Source organism: Primulina tabacum, chromosome 12 (assembly GCF_025594145.1).
Source record: "Primulina tabacum isolate GXHZ01 chromosome 12, ASM2559414v2, whole genome shotgun sequence".
Taxonomy (NCBI): Eukaryota; Viridiplantae; Streptophyta; class Magnoliopsida; order Lamiales; family Gesneriaceae; genus Primulina; species Primulina tabacum.
In genome coordinates this window covers 2,584,163-2,601,690 of record NC_134561.1, presented here as the reverse complement: position 1 = coordinate 2,601,690, position 17,528 = coordinate 2,584,163, and the positions used below count along the sequence as shown (strand labels likewise).

Genomic DNA, 17,528 nt, shown 5'->3' with positions numbered 1-17,528 from the left:
GATCATAATGATTGTCTTCATTACGTGTTTTTATACTACCTCGTTAAAAACCTTACTAGGAAAAACCCATTGGGATAAAAACCATAGCAAGGGAAAAAGAGTGCAGTCACGTAAACTCCCCCTCATGTTGACACGAACAATTCTTCACAAATTTCGTAGATTGCGCATCCCAATATTATATATGTGCTTTCTGAATATTGACGTAGGAAGTGCCTTTGTGAAGAGATCTGATGAGTTTTCACTTGATTGAATGTGACGAACATCAATACATTTATTCTTCTCTAGCTCCTTGGTGAATGCGAAGAACTTAGGAGGAATATGTTTAGTTCTGTCGCTTTTTATGTATCTCTCTTTCATTTGAGCAACACATGCAGCATTATCTTCATATAGTATCACAGGCTTCTCGTCGAATGATAATCCGCATGAGATTTGGATATGTTGGGTCATTGATTTTAACCACACACATTCACAACTTGCTTCATGTAGTGCAATAATCTCGGCATGATTTGATGAAATTGTTACGAGCGTTTGTTTCTGTGAATGCCAAGAAATTGCAGTGCCTCCACAAGTAAAAACATATCCAGTTTGGAACATGCCTTGTGTGGATCAGATAAGTATCCAGCATCGGCATAACCAATTATACTTGGATTAGCATCTTTTGAATACAAAAGTCCCAAGTCTGTCGTTCCTCGTAGATAACGGAATATATTCCGTTTCAGTGTCTCTTTGTTGGATATGTGCTAAATCTTGCCAACAAATTTACGGCAAAAGATATATCAGGCCTTGTACAATTTGTAAGATACATAAGGGGACCGATATCACTTAGATATGGTACTTCTGGACCAAGAATATCTTCATCTTCTTCACATGGTCGGAATGGATCCTTTTCTATGTTTAATGATCTAACAACCATTGGAGTACTTAAAGGATTTGATTTATCCATATTAAAACGTTTAAGGATCTTTTCTGTATAATTTGTCTGGTGAACAAACATTCCACATTCTTTTTGTTCAATTTGTAAACCCAGACAATACTTGGTTTTTCCAAGATCCTTCATTTCAAATTCTTCCTTCAAGTATGACACAACTTCTTGAATTTCCTTATTCGTTCCAATGATGTTTAAATCATCAACATATACAGCAATAATTACGCATCCGGATGTTGTTTTCTTAATGAAAACACAAGGGCATATTGAATTATTTACATATCCCTTTTTCATCAAGTGATCACTTAGTCGATTATACCACATTCGACCGGATTATTTTAACCCATATAATGATATTTGTAATTTCACATAATAACATTCTCTGGGTTTTGAACTTTGTGCTTCAGGCATCTTAAATCCTTCAGGGATTTTCATATATATATTACTATCAAGTGATCCATATAAGTAAGCTGTAACAACATCCATAAGACGCATTTCTAAATTTTCAGATACCGTTAAGCTAATCAAATACCGAAACGTAATTGCATCCATCACGGGAGAATACGTTTCTTCATAATCAATTCCAGGCCTTTGAGAAAAACCTTGTGCAACAAGTCGAGCTTTATATCTTACTATTTCATTTTTCTCATTTCGCTTTCGAATAAAAACCCATTTGTATCCAACAGGTTTTACACCTTCAGGTGTAAGGACTATAGGTCCAAAAACATTACGTTTATTTAGCGAATCCAATTCAACCTGGATGGCTTCTTTCCATTTTATCCAATCCTGCCGATTTTTACATTCACCAAAAGATTTTGGTTCATGATCTTCATTATCATTTATGATGTCGATTGCCACATTATAAGAAAATATATCATCAATTTCTTCTTTATCTTTTTGGTTCCATATTTTTCCAGTATTAATGTAATTGATAGAGATTTCATGATTCTCGTCAGTTTGTGGTTCTGACAGAATATTTTCATCATCGTGTGTTTCTTCAGGAACACCATTCTCTATTTTGTGATCATCGTGTGTTTCTTCAGGAACATCATTCTTTATTTTGTGATCATCGTGTTTCTCTATGAATTTTCTTTTTCGAGGATTTTTATCCTTGGAACCGACTGGCCTTCCACGCTTCAGGCGTTTAATGACATCATGGGTATCTTCAATTTGTTTCTTTGGAATTTCAATTCGAGCAGGGGCATTTGCAGCATGTATATATGATTTAGTCACCCCTTTTGTGTTTGCAAATGCATCTGGTATTTGATTTGCTATTCTTTGCAAGTGCACAATTTGCTGTACATCTTTTTCACATTGTTTTGTTCTTGGATCCAGATGTAACAATGATGATACATACCATGTAATTTCCTTTTCGGTATGTTTCTGTTCTCCACCTAACATTGGGAAGATTTCCTCATTAAAATGACAATCAACAAAACGTGCTGTGAACACGTCGCATGTCTGAGGTTCAAGATATCGAATGATTGATAGACTATCATAACCGATATAAATTCCAACCTTTCTTTGAGGTCCCATTTTCTTTCGTTGCGGTGGTGCAATAGGCACATACACCATACATCCAAAAATTCTCAGATGAGAAATGTCTGGTTATTTACCAAATGCAAGCTGCAATGGGGAGTATTTATGATATGCACTTGGTCTGATGCGAATCAATGAAGCAGCATGTAAAATTGCATGTCCCCATATAGAAATAGGGAGCTTTGTTTTCATAATCATTGGTCTAGCAATCATTTGCAGACGTTTAATCAATGATTCAGCCAATCCCTTCTGTGTATGTACATGAGCAACATGATGCTCAACAATGATTCCCATAGACATACAATAATCATTGAAAGTCTGGGAAGTAAATTCACCAGCATTATCAAGTTTAATTTTCTTGATTGTATAGTCAGGAAATTGATTCCTCAATTTTATTATTTGAGCAAGTAATCTTGCAAATGCAACATTTCGAGTTAACAATAAACATACATGTGACCATCTGCTAGAGGCATCAATCAATACCATAAAGTATCTGAATGGTCCACATGGTGGATGGATTGGTCCACAAATATCACCCTGAATACGTTCAAGAAACATTGGTGATTCAGTTTGGATTTTGGCTGGTGATGGTCTTATAATAAGTTTTCCAAGAGAACATGCTTTACATTGAAACTTATTATTCTGAAAGATCTTCTGGTCTTTCAGCGGATGACCATGTGTATTTTCTATAATTCTTCGCATCATTGTTGAACCAGGATGTCCCAATCGATCATGCCAATTGGTTAATATTGAAGAATTATCAACTACCATGTTTGATTCAATCGGACTTATATGTGAATAATGCAATCCAGTAGGGAGCATTGATAGTTTTTCAATCACATATTTTTTTCCTGATTTATATGTGATAAGACACATATATTTCTTATTCCCTTCATTCATTGTTTGAGTATCATACCCATGGGAATATATATCATTAAAACTCAACAAATTTCTTTTCGATTGTGGTGAATATAAAGCATCATTGATAAAAATTTTTGTACCATTAGGTAACAAAAATTGTGCTTTACCACATCCTTTAATCAAGTCTACAGGACCTGATATTGTATTCACCGTTGTTTTTGTTGGTTTTAGTTCCAAGAAATATCTTTTATCTCGGAGGATAGTGTGCGTTGTACCACTATCGGGTATGCAAACTTCAGCTTTGCTCATAGCATTTTCCATTTTGAACTTCAAAAAATATGCAATGAAATAAAATTACTGGCAATATATATTTAAATATAACACATATCATAATTATACAATAAAACATTATTATATGAATACATGAAAAATAAATTATTGTACATTTATATTTTACCACTATATTGTTCATTTTCAGAGAAATCATTGAGAAAATCTGCAGCATCAATATTGTTCATTTCTATCCCACCAACATATTGATCATTTCCAGAGAAATCATTCATAAAATCACCAGCATCAAAATGAGTTGAATCACTCAAACGGTCACTGCGTTTAGTGAAGTTGGTCTCCTTTTCTTTCCCCTTTAATGATTCTTTATAAAGTTTACAAAGGTGTTCAGGGGCTCGACAAATTTTGGACCAATGTCCTGGAGTACCACATCTGAAACAAGAACTTTCATATCTTTTTGAGTGATTCTCATTAACACTTGTATTCTCATGATGCCTTTTTTGTGGATGGTTTGGGACGTTCTTTTGAGATGAGTTATAAAAATAACTATCTCTATTGTTTTCAAAACCACGGCCTCGACCACGACCACGGCCAATTCCACGTCCACGTCCACGTCCACGACCTCGACCTCGACCTCGACCTCGACCTCGACCAAAACCTTGTCTTTGAATTTGATTTTGGTTTCCAGGTTTAAATTCATTTTTACTTACAGCATTTACTTCTGGAAATGCTGTTGATCCAGTGGGTCGGGACTGATGATTTCTCATTAGTAGCTCGTTGTTCTTTTCCGCCACAAGAAGACAAGCGATGAGTTCAGAATATCTCGCAAATCCACGTACTCTATATTGTTGCTGTAGAGTAATATTTGATGCATGAAACGTGGAAAATGTTTTTTCAAGCATTTCCGATTCTGTGACCTCGTGTCCACAAAATTTTAGCTGGGAGATTATTCGATACATCGCTGAATTATAATCACTGACTTTCTTAAAATCTTGGAATCTTAACATATTCCATTCATCACGGTCGGTCGGAAGTATAACTTCCCTTATATGTTCAAATCTTTCTTTCAATCCTTTCCACAAAACCATGGGATCTTTTTCAATTAAATATTCACATTTCAATCCCTCGTCGAGATGTCGACTCAAAAATATCATGGCTTTTGCCTTTTCTTGGGATGTCGATATGCCATTTTCTTTTATGGTCTCATTTATACCCAATGACTCAAGATGCATTTCTACATCGAGAGTCCATGGCATATAATTTTTTCTCGTGATGTTGAGCGCAAAAAATTCGAGCTTTGTCAAATTTGACATGGTGGTACTAAAAAAAATTACGATGCATTTTATTAGTTAATGAATATTGCAATACAAACTAATGGATAAACAACAAGTACAAGCATTTGTAAAAATAAAGAAAACACACGAGGAGGATATTCTCCGATAAATACAAGACTCGTGAGTATGATAACCAAAATAATTAAAAATAACCTTGAGAAAGCCATCTTCTTTTTTTCTTCGAAAAATTTGATGAAGAATAATTTTTGGAGAAGAAGAGAAAGTTGGAGTGATTGAAATAGTTCGTGAGATCATATTTATAGGGCAAAAACTAGCCGTTTTTTTTACCATTTATGACCGTTGGTGTACAAAAAAATAAAGGTATGTATTTGTATAATTTTATGGTAATAATATGATGTATATAATATTATACATGTTTAAATAATTATGTATATCATATCATATTATTATAACGAGGTGTCATAATTTATTTTGTTTAAAAACCTTATAAGCTTTTATACTTGTCGTATCCCTTACCGGGAGTGTGGGATGTCGTCTTAACATCCTCCCAGGATTTATAACAAGTTTTCGAAAAATTTATTTTTATTATTACTAATAATAACATTATATTATATATTAAATATATACACAATAAATAAATAACAGTAAAATAAATATTATTACTTTTGTTACCTTTTTCTTCTGTTTGGAGCTTGGAAAAGTATGGAGGATTTTTAGAGCTTCGTGCTGATAACGTGTTGTGAAAAGTAAAAATTTATGGTAAAAAGTAAAAATCTCAAACTCTCAAAATTTACCAAACTACACACTTTATAATATTTTTCTCTCTACTCAATTGTGATTTTCTTCACAAATGAGAGATCTATTTATATGAAATCTTTACAAATAATCCAAAAATAAAATACATAATCACACACTAATTTTCAATATTTACAACTCTTATTTTCAACATTCAAATATTCAACATTCAAATATTCAATACACACATTTTAAATATATTTTTTCAACAAATAAAATAAAAAATAAAAATTGATTGATTGATTCAAAATTCAGTACTCGGTTAATACAATCAAAATAACCGAACTAGTTGATACAATCGAATTTAACTAATCAAAACATTATTTCTCTAAGATTGGTTCATCCAATTGACAAAAACTTGTGTGAGACGGTCTTACGGGTGTATTTTATGAGACGGATCTCTTATTTGGATCATCCATGAAAAATTATTATTTTTTATGATAATAATATTACTTTTTATTTGAATATCGGTAGGGTTGACCCGTCTCACAGATAAAAATTCGTGAGACCGTTTCACAATAGACCTACTACATCCAATTAGTCTCGAGTCAATCGAAACTTAACCGAACAAATTGATTATTTAAATTTTTATGTATACTTAACAAATTAATCATTTTATCAAACGATAAAAAAAATTGACAAAAACTTGTGTGAGACGATCTCACGGGTCGTATTTTGTGAGAAATATATCTTATTTGAGTCATTCATGAAAATGTATTACTTTTTATGCTAAGAGTATTATTTTTTATTGTGAATATCAGTAGTGTTAACCCGTCTCGAAAATAAAGATTCGTGAGACCGTCTCACAAGAAACATACTCTAAAAAATTTATTCTTTATTGTTGACAAGTAAATTACAATAATTCAAACTATTAATAGTTTCAATTCTCAACCAGAAAGAATTTAAAGTATAAAATAATAATAATATCCACATAAAGGTTTTTTGAAAAGCAAGGGTCAGCAAATTTTGACCTTGCATATTTGAGAAGAAAAAGAAAAATTACGATTTCGGTTATGTAAATATATATTTTTTGATGTTCTCTGTTATCAAATTTTAATCTTAATTCACTGATATTTTTTAATTCTTTTTCGATGTATTGTTAATGTGATACTGATGAAATGTTGATGTATGTCTAATGTACAATTTCACATCAACAATCGACGATGAAAAAGTGACCAAAACTAAAATTTAACAACTTAAAGTACCAAAATCGTACCAAAATCATATCAAAAATGCAATTTTGCCTAAAGAATACTAAAGGATCAAATTGGGAAAAACTAATAATTAAGGGATAGATTGAGAATTTGTCATAAAATCCTCATTTTCAGTTTGCCTCAAATCGCCATTATCATCTGATCATCAGTGTAAACCCTAACATTCGGGAGAAATGGGAGGAGGGCACGGCCATGGCGTCACGTACAAAGGGGTGACTGTGCATCAGCCAAAGCGCTGGCATACCATAACTGGGAAAGGCATGTGTGCCGTCATGTGGTAACGATCTTTTTTCGCGTATATTTGTACAACGCTCAGTTACGATCGATTAGGTCTGCGAAATGTGTAGTTAGTTTTTAAAGTTCGATCTCGATGTTCGCAATTGGAACTGATTTTGACGATAATCTGTCAGTTGTTTTTGTTTCTTCTGAATTTATGGCTTTCTGATTGAAATTTATGTGTCGGGAGTTTGTATTTTTTGATAGAAGTGTTTGATTTTGGGGGACATAACTCGGGATCTGCTGGATTGATTTGAAATTTGATCTGAATGTCAGTACTGCTATCCGCTCTATATTGCCCACAAAATATATAGTGTTTCGAATTGCTTCGTATGCAAGATTATTGATGAAATGTTAGCTTTGCCGTGTCTAGTATTTTCTTGAGCTGAATCCTAACCTTACCGCGAGCCAAGAACTTGCATACTCTGCGCCTTTCTTTCTTCAGTAACAGGGATTACAGAATTCCGTCTCCTGATCAAATTTTGGACATCGTGAGTGATTTGACGGAAAGTTACTTCTAAGATTGTTTTTGTCTCAGTAGGAACAGCGAAATGTTCCTGAGATATGGGTTTTATTGCCTAGGTCTTAATTCAACGCCTTCACGGGAGAATCATGTAAATTTTTGTTGTACATGCCAGCTTTTAAAGTTGAAGTGTTTTACTTAGATGGTTCCTCTTAAGTAAGAGTTCGTTCATTTTTATTAAATTTATATTTCTTATTTTCCTCTTAAAGTTGGTCTGTCATTGTTCATGATGAGAATTCATAATATTTTGCAAAAGCCTTGTGCCTTGTTTTTCACAATTAATATCCTTGCTTCTTTTTAAATTGTCTTTGACATGATCTATTTCAATTATGATTGGTTATGGGCTGCCGTAACTAAAACACATGATTTGGAATCAAAATATGATTGATACAATTATTTATTAGTTTTTATGTCACCTTTACCCTACTTAGAGATTGTTATTTATGCTCTAGTCTCATTTAAGAGGCCGAATGCTTGATTTAAAGAGTCTTTACATCTGAAAATACTCAATATATGGAAAAACAATAGGTTTGAATTGAACTCCTAACTGTATTGAGTACTATTTTTGCTTATGGTGAGCCCTGTGAGTTGTGACATCTGTGTAACCTTCTTGTCTCATAATGCCATTGCATGGAGTGGTATTTTAAATTGTTAGGTTTGTGTTAGCATCGAAAATGCCGATCGAGATAGTGCAATAGGTATACAATTTTAAAAATGTGAGTTGCATTATTATGATCAATGATAACTTTTGAAAGAGTGAAAAATTCGATCAAAAATTGGTTATAGTCTACATAACTAGACTGCTAAGCTGAATGGCGGGCGGCACCTTTCTCTCCTGTACTTCAATCTGTCCTTGATATTATAAACATTTTGATTTTCAGGTTTTGGATTCTCTATAGAGCAAAAAAAGATGGTCCTGTGGTATTGGTAAGTTTCGATATTTTTTGACCTATTTTTTGGGGGAATCTTGGCAAATACAATGGTTCTCAGAATTTTCTTTCTACCATGTTCCCAGGGCTGGAGGCATCCTTGGGAAGGTCATGATGATCACCACTAGGTACTCTCTCTCTCCCCTTTTGTTTGTGGTAGTTTGGATTAATTCATTGTCAAATTGTGGAAATCAAAGCACTATAATTCCTCTTTCATATGCAAGTTGAGTGGAAAACTCTCTTGTGAATAATGAAGAGGATCTTGTGAATGCGTTTGTGCTGTTATTATCTGAAAATCCTCACATGACAATGGCGAAATTATACACTCACCGGGTCTTTCTATTGATATTTTGAAGTTGCTATGTACAAGTATGAGCAATTTTGAGCTGGTTTAGACGTGTTCTATGTATGGTATTTGATTTACTGGTAACTTTTAAACTGAAGAGCAAAATGCATATCGATGAATTAGTTAAAATCAAGTAAAGGGTCAAGGTACTGATTGTACATCTTGCTTCTCTACTGATGTGCACATTGTACACTGTTTTCAGGACTGCTGTCGAATGCTAAAAGCTGGATAATGAAGGAACTCAAGCTAATTTGTAATTTTCTTGTTGGATGAACGTTTTATTTGGGATCTGTTCTTATCTATGTACAATAAAATGATTGAGGAGATTATGTCCTCTAGCATGAAACGATGAACGAACCAACAGTTTGCAGCCTTGTTTTGTTATCTTGCCCTTGAAAAGGCATCAAGCTTGTTCTTTTTGCTGTTCTTTTTCCTAGGCTTGTGCCCAGTAAAACCACATTTGTGTTTTTAAAATCTTTATAAATATATTTTAACCAAGGACAACTTACTATGCAACTTATATTTTGACGTTCCTTGGTTCGTGAATGAAAGAATGCATTGTAGGGAAATCTTTCTAGGTTGAATTTGGGATTTGAAATGATTTAATTTCAAATTCATATCTCATATCCATTGTGTCGATGCAAAATTAGAACGAATAATTTCAAATATCTTGTGTTGGCCAAAACAAAATTTGTTCGCTTCAAATCCACTTTACACGCTGATAATCAAATCTTTGGACGATTTCGATCCTCATTTAAATCTAAATGCAACATAAATTAATGTAAAAAAAAATGCAGAATCTCTCAATCTGAATACAACTTAAGTTAATGTAGGACAAATTAAGAACATCGGATCTGCGCTGAGGGGTTACGCATCTTTGGAACATATTTATTGCGGCAAAAACTTATATGAGACGGTCTTACCGGTCGTATTTTGTGAGACTGATATCTTATTTGGGTCATCTATTAAAAAAATATTACTTTTTATGCTAAGAGTATTACTTTTTATTGTGAATATCGGTAGGGTTGATTCGTCTCACAGATAAAAATTCGTGATATCGTCTTACAAGAGACCTACTCATTTATTGCTGGTGTAAGTTGATTTGAGCCTCTACTCAGATTTTTCTTACCATGATTACCTTCTTCCTCAATATATTTAGTGCTCATCTTTTCTGGACACATTGTTTGTACTTGTATGTATAATTTATATTTGTATACATATTGTGCACGTAGAATCTTTTTTTTTTATATAATGTAAATCGATTTTTTTTATATAGGTATTCTTGATGTAAAAATTAGAAAATAAGTTTTTAAAAAATTCAAAACCAAATTCAAATTTTATGAGTTTTAAAATAACTTCTCAGCAATGCATTACCATACACCATGATTATTCAACACATACTCGATACAAAAATTTACACGAACCTCTCTTCAGAATGTAAGAATGTATAAATCCCCTCCAAATTAATGTACATTTTTCATCACCACCATGCTCTCAAACCAGACATGCTGGGCGTTGTGATTACGGCAGCATTCATCAAACCGCAAAATCTTTGCATGCATGCAATCACTTTCCACCTCGTTGTCTCTTTTCTTCTAGCATGGCAGCCTCGTTCAACATGTCGGATGCATCCTTGTGCATGTCGAGCTTGGCAAGTGCCACTGCCTGCATGTAGAATGCTGTCGACCAATCTGGGTTGATGCACTGTGCTTGCATTGCATCTCGAAGGGCAGCATCAGGCTGATCGCACATTAGATAACAAAGGCTTCGTCGTGCATGAACAGTTGGGGAAATCATGGTCCCAACATCTATAAACTGGACATACATTAAGATCTAAGCGTTAGTTCTGGTAGGCTAAAGTAGTTAAGTACTGTAGACTTAACCAAGTTGAAGGCAGTAACAGTTTTGAAAAATCTTATGTTACTATGACCGGAGTATTAAAAAAAATGAAAACAGGGGTAAACGTTCATGCTGACTTCACTTTCCCTCCACCAATGATCTAAGATGCTTATTGAATCTTTTTCTCATGAGTTAAAAATGAACCACCATAGTCTATATGCACAAACAAATCAAAATGGCCCGATTTGAACAGCCAGCAAGATCTTGTATAAATAAACTTCAGGCTGATATTTGTTTGTGCGATTGGGAGAGGCAAGGAGCTGTTTAGTAGACAAATTGATGGACTTTAATGACAATCAAGGAACTAGGTGATTTGAAGAAATCCTTCCAGCTTGAATATAATAAAAACAAGAGACAACATAACCAGACACTTGAAAACAAATAGATGTGAACACTGGATGAATAGTCATGGCACATGTGTGCATGTGTGAAAAGTACCTGAGAATAACAATTAATAGCAGTTTTGAAATCTTTGTCCCGAAAGGCGAGGTCTCCTCTTTTCCTTGCATCCAACATATCTTTCATTTGTTGAGTCCATTCTTGGAAAGATAGCTAAATGGTAACCGTGCCAATATTTTAGCATCGATATATTATCAAAGATCAACTAAAACATCTTTCGCATGAAAAATTTACCTCATTGGTTAGCTCATCATCTTTGTAGTGCTGCGTCACCAAAAACTGATGGATAGCAGTGAGATCCATACGGGAACAGGCATCACCCATTGGAGAGAGAGGACGTGCTGGAGTAGATGGTGCTTCTTCATCCTTTGGAATGCCCAGCATAACATAAGATGGAACCTAGAATTAGGAATATTTTTATTATTTTCAAGAACTAAAATCTTTGTATTTTCTTTATAAGTACCATGAGGTAAATGTTTTACCATAAGTGTACTTAATCATATGACAATACTAATATCACCAACGAAGAAGCTCATTTTTAGCAAGCCAAAAACGCACCGTACAGTTTTGACATTCTTGATGCGACCATAATAGAATCATAAATTAATGTTTTCCCAATATATAGTAAAAACTAATTAAAAACCCTACTATGCCACCTCAAAGTATCATATCAACACGGACACCTTGCCACTGCCAACTACACACTCTGAAACAAAAGAAATAAAAAGATCAAATGAAATAAGAAAAGAAGTGTCATAAAGCTGTTCGTTCCAGCTAATAAAATCATAGGCATAATGCACTGTAATACATGTCAGCTTAATGCTTCTACCAAAAAAAAAGAACACCTAGACTTGACACTAAATAGCCAAGATAACATCAATCTGACTCTAGCATTGCCAGAATATGCTTCAGAATACACAGAGATGATACTATCATCGTATAATAGATTTGTTGGTTGAAGCCGATGTGCCTCAATCAAGGCATGATTCTTTGAATCATTAAAAGTAAGAAAGAGAATAGAACTTGCATCATGTTTATTTTGCAATGCGGAAAGAGTTGAAACAAGATCTTTGGTATTTGGCCGCTCCCTTGGTTCATACTGCAAACATCGTGAAGCAAGATCAAAGACTACAGTAGCCTCTTCGGCTGAGAAATTCCCCTCCAAATGGGAATCCATCAAAAGAAGAATATTTTTGCCCCGTATCATATCCAGAGCCTGCATGCAAAAAACAATGTCAAGTACATGGAGTCCTGTCAAACAAATTAAAGTAAACATTACAAAACCAACAAATCATTGGAATTGCCATTAAAAGGTGCCCCAGATGTATGACATTAGGGATAACAAAATCTTCAACACAACATTAAGTTTCTTGAATAGGAATAGAAGCCAAAAAGGAATAGAAAAGAGAAGCTCACATCACAGGTTATGCCGACCTTAATTGTATCTACACATTGAAACGAAACTAAATGCCAAACATGACATGTAACTAAGGTAAATCACTAAATTGTATGGGTGGCAAGAGAAAACTGGAAACCAGAAACGAGGAGAAAACAGGGCCAATAAAGCCCATTCATTTTTTTAGTATTTACCCGCTCTGGCATATAAAAAATCGAGTATTTTCTCATTCTCAGGTAACCTGATTCAGGAAAGTTATCCAGTACTAACTAAGTATATATTTTTACTAACTACGAAGTAGATGTTTTCAACGTTCTTCCCTTAATCTTTTCAGTGTTTTTTAATTTAAATACTTTAATAACAAAAACACTTGAATTATGTCATTTTTATCTCATTTTATTTGAACTTTACACATTTTAAAGAATATATATCCAGGCAACTGAGCCAGTAAAAATTGGGCGTGGAGCAATAGCTTGCAGCTTTCACCCTGAGTGAATAGTGAGTGAGTCGAAACATGACATTCAGATTAACTCCTTCAATTTTATTCAGGAAGAAATTGATACAACCACAAACAATTAACCCAATTTGACATAAAACAAGAGAAATGAATCCATCGAACCGTAGCAGCAAGCTAAATTGTATTAACAGCAATGATGATATAACATGAAAGAATACAGTAGGGTATTTCCACTATATTTTAACCCACACTCACTCAAGAAGGAGCACACTCTTGCCCGAGCTAAGCTAGCCTAACAACAAAATAAGAATGAATAATCTCTTCATAACAAACCCCTCTCTATTTATTCCCTACTCCTTTCTAGATTCTTCCAATAATTTGAGTTATATGAGGCCTGGGCCCTTGGGTATAATTGGGTCAAAGCCCAACACACACATTTAGGCACGTTGCAAAATTCAAGAGAAAATAAAAGGGACATTTTTTCCTGTTTGGATCACAAGTTATCTAAGTTGAAAATTCACGACTTGTTCAAAATACGCGTCTTAAACCTTCAAGGATACATAGACTATCTTGTCCCTGCAATCCACTCAACCAAGGACAAAATGCGAGTGTCAATCCAGATACTGAAGAGCTAGTTATGATTACTTTGAATCATAGCTCCTAAAGCAATTTCAACAATTTCATTGACATAAATTGGGAATTTCTGTTATGGTCCCAGGTATTAGATTTTGGAATGGGGGCAATTCTTTGAGGCCTGGCTTGTTAGAGAGAGACTCGCGATCTCGTAATAAATATTTATTATCGTTTTTTTTTTTGCATCAAAATCTGCTGTTTTATTTCATATATTATTTATACGGTGTTTGTTCATATCCTTTCCTCTAGCTAATTCTGGAAGGATCCTCGATTATTCTAATATCTTTTATTGAAAGGAAAACTAACTAATAATTAGGGGCAACACTAGCATCCATCTACTCTTTGATTCAGCATTATCGATTTCCATAATTTTATATGTCACCTTTCTTTTTGGGTTGCTTCTCAACTGTTGATTGTGCTTGGCTTTTGGCTGGCTGGACCATGACATCACTCCCCACTTGAGATTATGGTTGTTCTCGACCATGAGGGAAGGGTACTGCTTCATCATAGTTTTAGCATCTTTCCAAGAAAGCACTTGGATCACTTCAAGATGTTGGAGTATTTCAAGGATAAAGCTTAGATGACGTTGGTTCTTAAATTCCTTCAGCTGTAACTTGGGCCGATCTTGTTCCTGTTTGAGGAACAATGGTTCGCCATCACCCTCAAGGTGGAAAAAGGACAACCCTCCCTTGTCTTTCTCCGAAGAGCGATGGTGTCGAAGAAATTTTTCACATTTGACCATATCAGCGGATCTGATTGTCTATTGTACAGGGGAAAATCTAGCTATGAATTTAAAGGTACATGGGATAAGCCATCCTTGCTATCTCCCTGCCTTTTCGAATGCTCTTCGGTGGAGGCCCGTTGATTGCTACTCTCTTTGCCCTGATCTCGTTCTTCTAATCGCATGGTTGACAGACATTCGGATATCTCCTCTACTGGATCAAGAAGAGTTTGCTGTCAATTTTTGGCGGATGTCATGCTCTCTTGATAAAACTGTATACATGCTTCCATATATTCTCATATTTTTGTTGTGTCACCTTTGACCTTCCTTATCGGGTTGATTTTCAATTGCTGATTGTGCTTGGTTTTGGGCTGACTGGACCATGACATTTTCCTTGTGTTAAGAATGGAAGATTTCATGCTACCCTTAAGGTAATACCCTAAGAATGCATCTAAGGGTGGAGATTATTTCTTATAGTTCACCGAAAAAATGTGCACCTCACATGTAACAGTAAGTGCTACCATTGGATGCACCCTTGAGACAATGCCTTAAGGGTGAGATCTCATTAACCGTTGAGAGAGTAAGGTAAGTCATAAAATTAGCATATTTGATCATAACCACGTGGAGAACATTTTTCAACATCTTCTCGGAGATCAACTACCTAGAAATGTTTAATGAGTAAATGCAGCAGGTAAATGGTAGTTTCATAGCATTAAAGCTAATTTAAAGAGCAGCAAGCCAAATTGAGACTGCTTATAAACTAATAATTAGCATTGCCCACAAAACTTACATGACTTGGAGGGATATGCTTTCCACTAAGAAGATCTAAAAGGACTGTTCCGAAGCTGAACACAACAGTTTCTGGAGTTACCCTTCCTACAAGAGATTACAAACTCAAGCTAAATCTCGAAAGCAACCTGAAGTTCAAGAAATAGACACGTGAACAAAACAAAGGATATACCATTTCTTAAATACTCCGGAGGTGTATATGCAAGATTTGTGCTATAACTTTTACCATCCCTGCTATTTTTCATCAATCCAAAACAGGAAAGACGTGGATCACCATTCTGTAGAAAAAAACATTATCAGCACTTGCATTACATAAACCTAGACAAAATAGCATGGGAAGGGGAAAAAGAGCACGGTGCAAGGCACTTTATCTCTATCATCCTATTTAGTGGCTAATAAAAGAGCCGGTTAAAGAAAAAAGACTAATTAACCTCATCAAAGAGAACCCTATAGGCATTCAAGTCATGGTAGAGCGGGCGACCTTCATTGCTGCAATAATCCAAGGCTTCAGCCATGTACAAAGCAACTCTGAGACGCATCGCCCACTCAGGAGTTTGATTCTCCCCTGCAAAAATATAAAAGAATATTCAAGAAAGATATTAAGAAATAGGAAGGTCATGGCGGATGTTACAGAAAAAATGTACAAAAAAACACACCAATGATTGCATATTTGCAAGCAATTTAGATGCTGGTGTTGGTACAAAGGAACCGAATCCCTCCCCTATCGGAGTGATGGAATACAGGTTTATGAGGCGTGAGTGTTGGGTCTTCTCGGAAAGATTAGTCGAAAAATAAACAAAAGAAAAGGGAATAACCAAAGGAATGCATTCCATACTTAAAAATAGCATGTTTAATAAATCTTTCAAATTCAACGACATTATGACCCCCCGAAATTGAGCAAACGTCAAATCTCGATCAAATCCTGCAAATTCTGAACTTTGAACTAGAAAACGACAATCCCAGCTCAAAGCTTACGAAAAGAAAGAATATCAAAATCGTACGAAAATGCCAGAAACATACAGTGAAACAAATGCTTAACAAGAGTCTCATTAGGCATAAATTCAGCTACGAGCAGCCTCTCATCTCCATCGCAACAGTATCCGATCAGATTCGCCAGCCTCTTGTGCTTCAGCTTCGCCACTTCCTTTGCTTCCTCCTTTCAAACACAAACAGTTTTAACATGTTCAATAATTCTAAACCGATAAGCCTCAAACAAAAAATGGAAAGAATATATTTGAATAACATTTTTGGGCATCACTATAGTCTATACATACAGCAAACTGCTTATGATCAGGCCAGGCCAACTTGGTAAATTTCTTGACAGCGATCCACCGTTGGTTCTGCAAACGGCCTTTATAGACGACATTTGGCGCCTTCTCGCCGCTCTCCGATACAATATTCTCGGAGCTGAAGTTGTTGGTAGCCGACTTCAGCTCCGGCAGCGAGAACTCCGCGAACCCAGTTGACCCCCCACCGTTAACAGAAGAGGAGCGGCGGTGGCCGTGATGCTGCTGCTGCTGCTGCCACTGACCCTTCTCCGCCCTGCGCGGCGGATTCTCCTTCGATTCGCAGCAGCCCATTACTCAGTCGAGTCGACTCACCAAGCTCACCCTTTAAACACGCAATTCTTACGCATTAATAGTAGTTGATTAATTTTGACCCACAAAACATTTTCATATATTCAGCTCCACACCCATTACATGTGAAAAGCGGAATTCGTATTCTAAAAAATGGAATAATTGGATTAAAATACAGCGAAAAATTTAAGGTTCGACTCCAAGTAGTACGTGGACGCGGGTTATGGGGAAGAAAGGTTGGTGCTGAAAGAGTAGCGAAATCAAATCAATGTGCCTAAAGCGACTTTTAGGGTTTCTGCAATTGGGAATTAATTTCATAACCAATTTAGCTTTGTAATATGACTGAAATCCTATCCTCCATTTTTGTAATAAAATAAGATTATAGCAATTTTAATTATATTATAAATATAGTTTTCGAACAATAAAAATGTCGGATGTTACGTACTACACGAACAGGAGGATTTCATTTCGGGTTGCAATTACATAGTTTTTTTTCCGTAAAACTTGTAATATTATTAAGATCGAAAAATATCCGTGATTATAAAATTTACAAACCAATAAAGAAAAATGTTTCCAAACAAAAGAAGTTAGGTGATAAAAAAACAAATGATGCAAGTAAATATGTAACGACTTTCATCGTATGTCGAATGTGATTTACAATGGTTT

General features: G+C 35.0%; 2 protein-coding genes across 2 annotated transcripts; one reads left to right on the top strand and one right to left on the bottom strand.

The window, feature by feature from the left end:
• Positions 1-6,967: 6,967 nt before the first annotated feature.
• LOC142521216 (NADH dehydrogenase [ubiquinone] 1 beta subcomplex subunit 2) lies at positions 6,968-9,411 on the top strand. The gene is made up of 4 exons (XM_075624442.1): positions 6,968-7,194; positions 8,598-8,643; positions 8,732-8,773; positions 9,194-9,411. Exons 1-3 carry the CDS (start codon positions 7,091-7,093, stop codon positions 8,771-8,773), a joined length of 192 nt encoding a protein of 63 aa, XP_075480557.1. The 5' UTR covers positions 6,968-7,090; the 3' UTR covers positions 9,194-9,411.
• An 897-nt stretch (positions 9,412-10,308) lies between these two features.
• LOC142520556 (serine/threonine-protein kinase BSK1-like) lies at positions 10,309-17,193 on the bottom strand. The gene is made up of 9 exons (XM_075623582.1): positions 16,560-17,193; positions 16,306-16,441; positions 15,717-15,850; positions 15,458-15,563; positions 15,287-15,372; positions 12,317-12,505; positions 11,524-11,688; positions 11,329-11,442; positions 10,309-10,806 (listed from the first exon to the last, which is right to left on the bottom strand). The coding sequence occupies exons 1-9, from the start codon at positions 16,863-16,865 to the stop codon at positions 10,558-10,560; spliced, it is 1,485 nt and encodes a 494-aa protein (XP_075479697.1). The 5' UTR covers positions 16,866-17,193; the 3' UTR covers positions 10,309-10,557.
• Between the last annotated feature and the right edge of the window lie 335 nt (positions 17,194-17,528).

Coding starts and splice junctions, on each gene's coding strand:
- LOC142521216 (XM_075624442.1), top strand. CDS start 7,091: ATGGGAGGAGGGCACGGCCATGGCGTCACGTACAAAGGGGTGACTGTG. Junction 7,195..8,597: donor GGCATGTGTGCCGTCATGTG/GTAACGATCTTT, acceptor TTTGATTTTCAG/GTTTTGGATTCTCTATAGAG. Junction 8,644..8,731: donor AAGATGGTCCTGTGGTATTG/GTAAGTTTCGAT, acceptor CCATGTTCCCAG/GGCTGGAGGCATCCTTGGGA.
- LOC142520556 (XM_075623582.1), bottom strand. CDS start 16,865: ATGGGCTGCTGCGAATCGAAGGAGAATCCGCCGCGCAGGGCGGAGAAG. Junction 15,851..16,305: donor TGTTAAGCATTTGTTTCACT/GTATGTTTCTGG, acceptor ATATTTTTGCAG/GGGAGAATCAAACTCCTGAG. Junction 11,689..12,316: donor CATTGCAAAATAAACATGAT/GCAAGTTCTATT, acceptor TCCTAATTCTAG/GTTCCATCTTATGTTATGCT.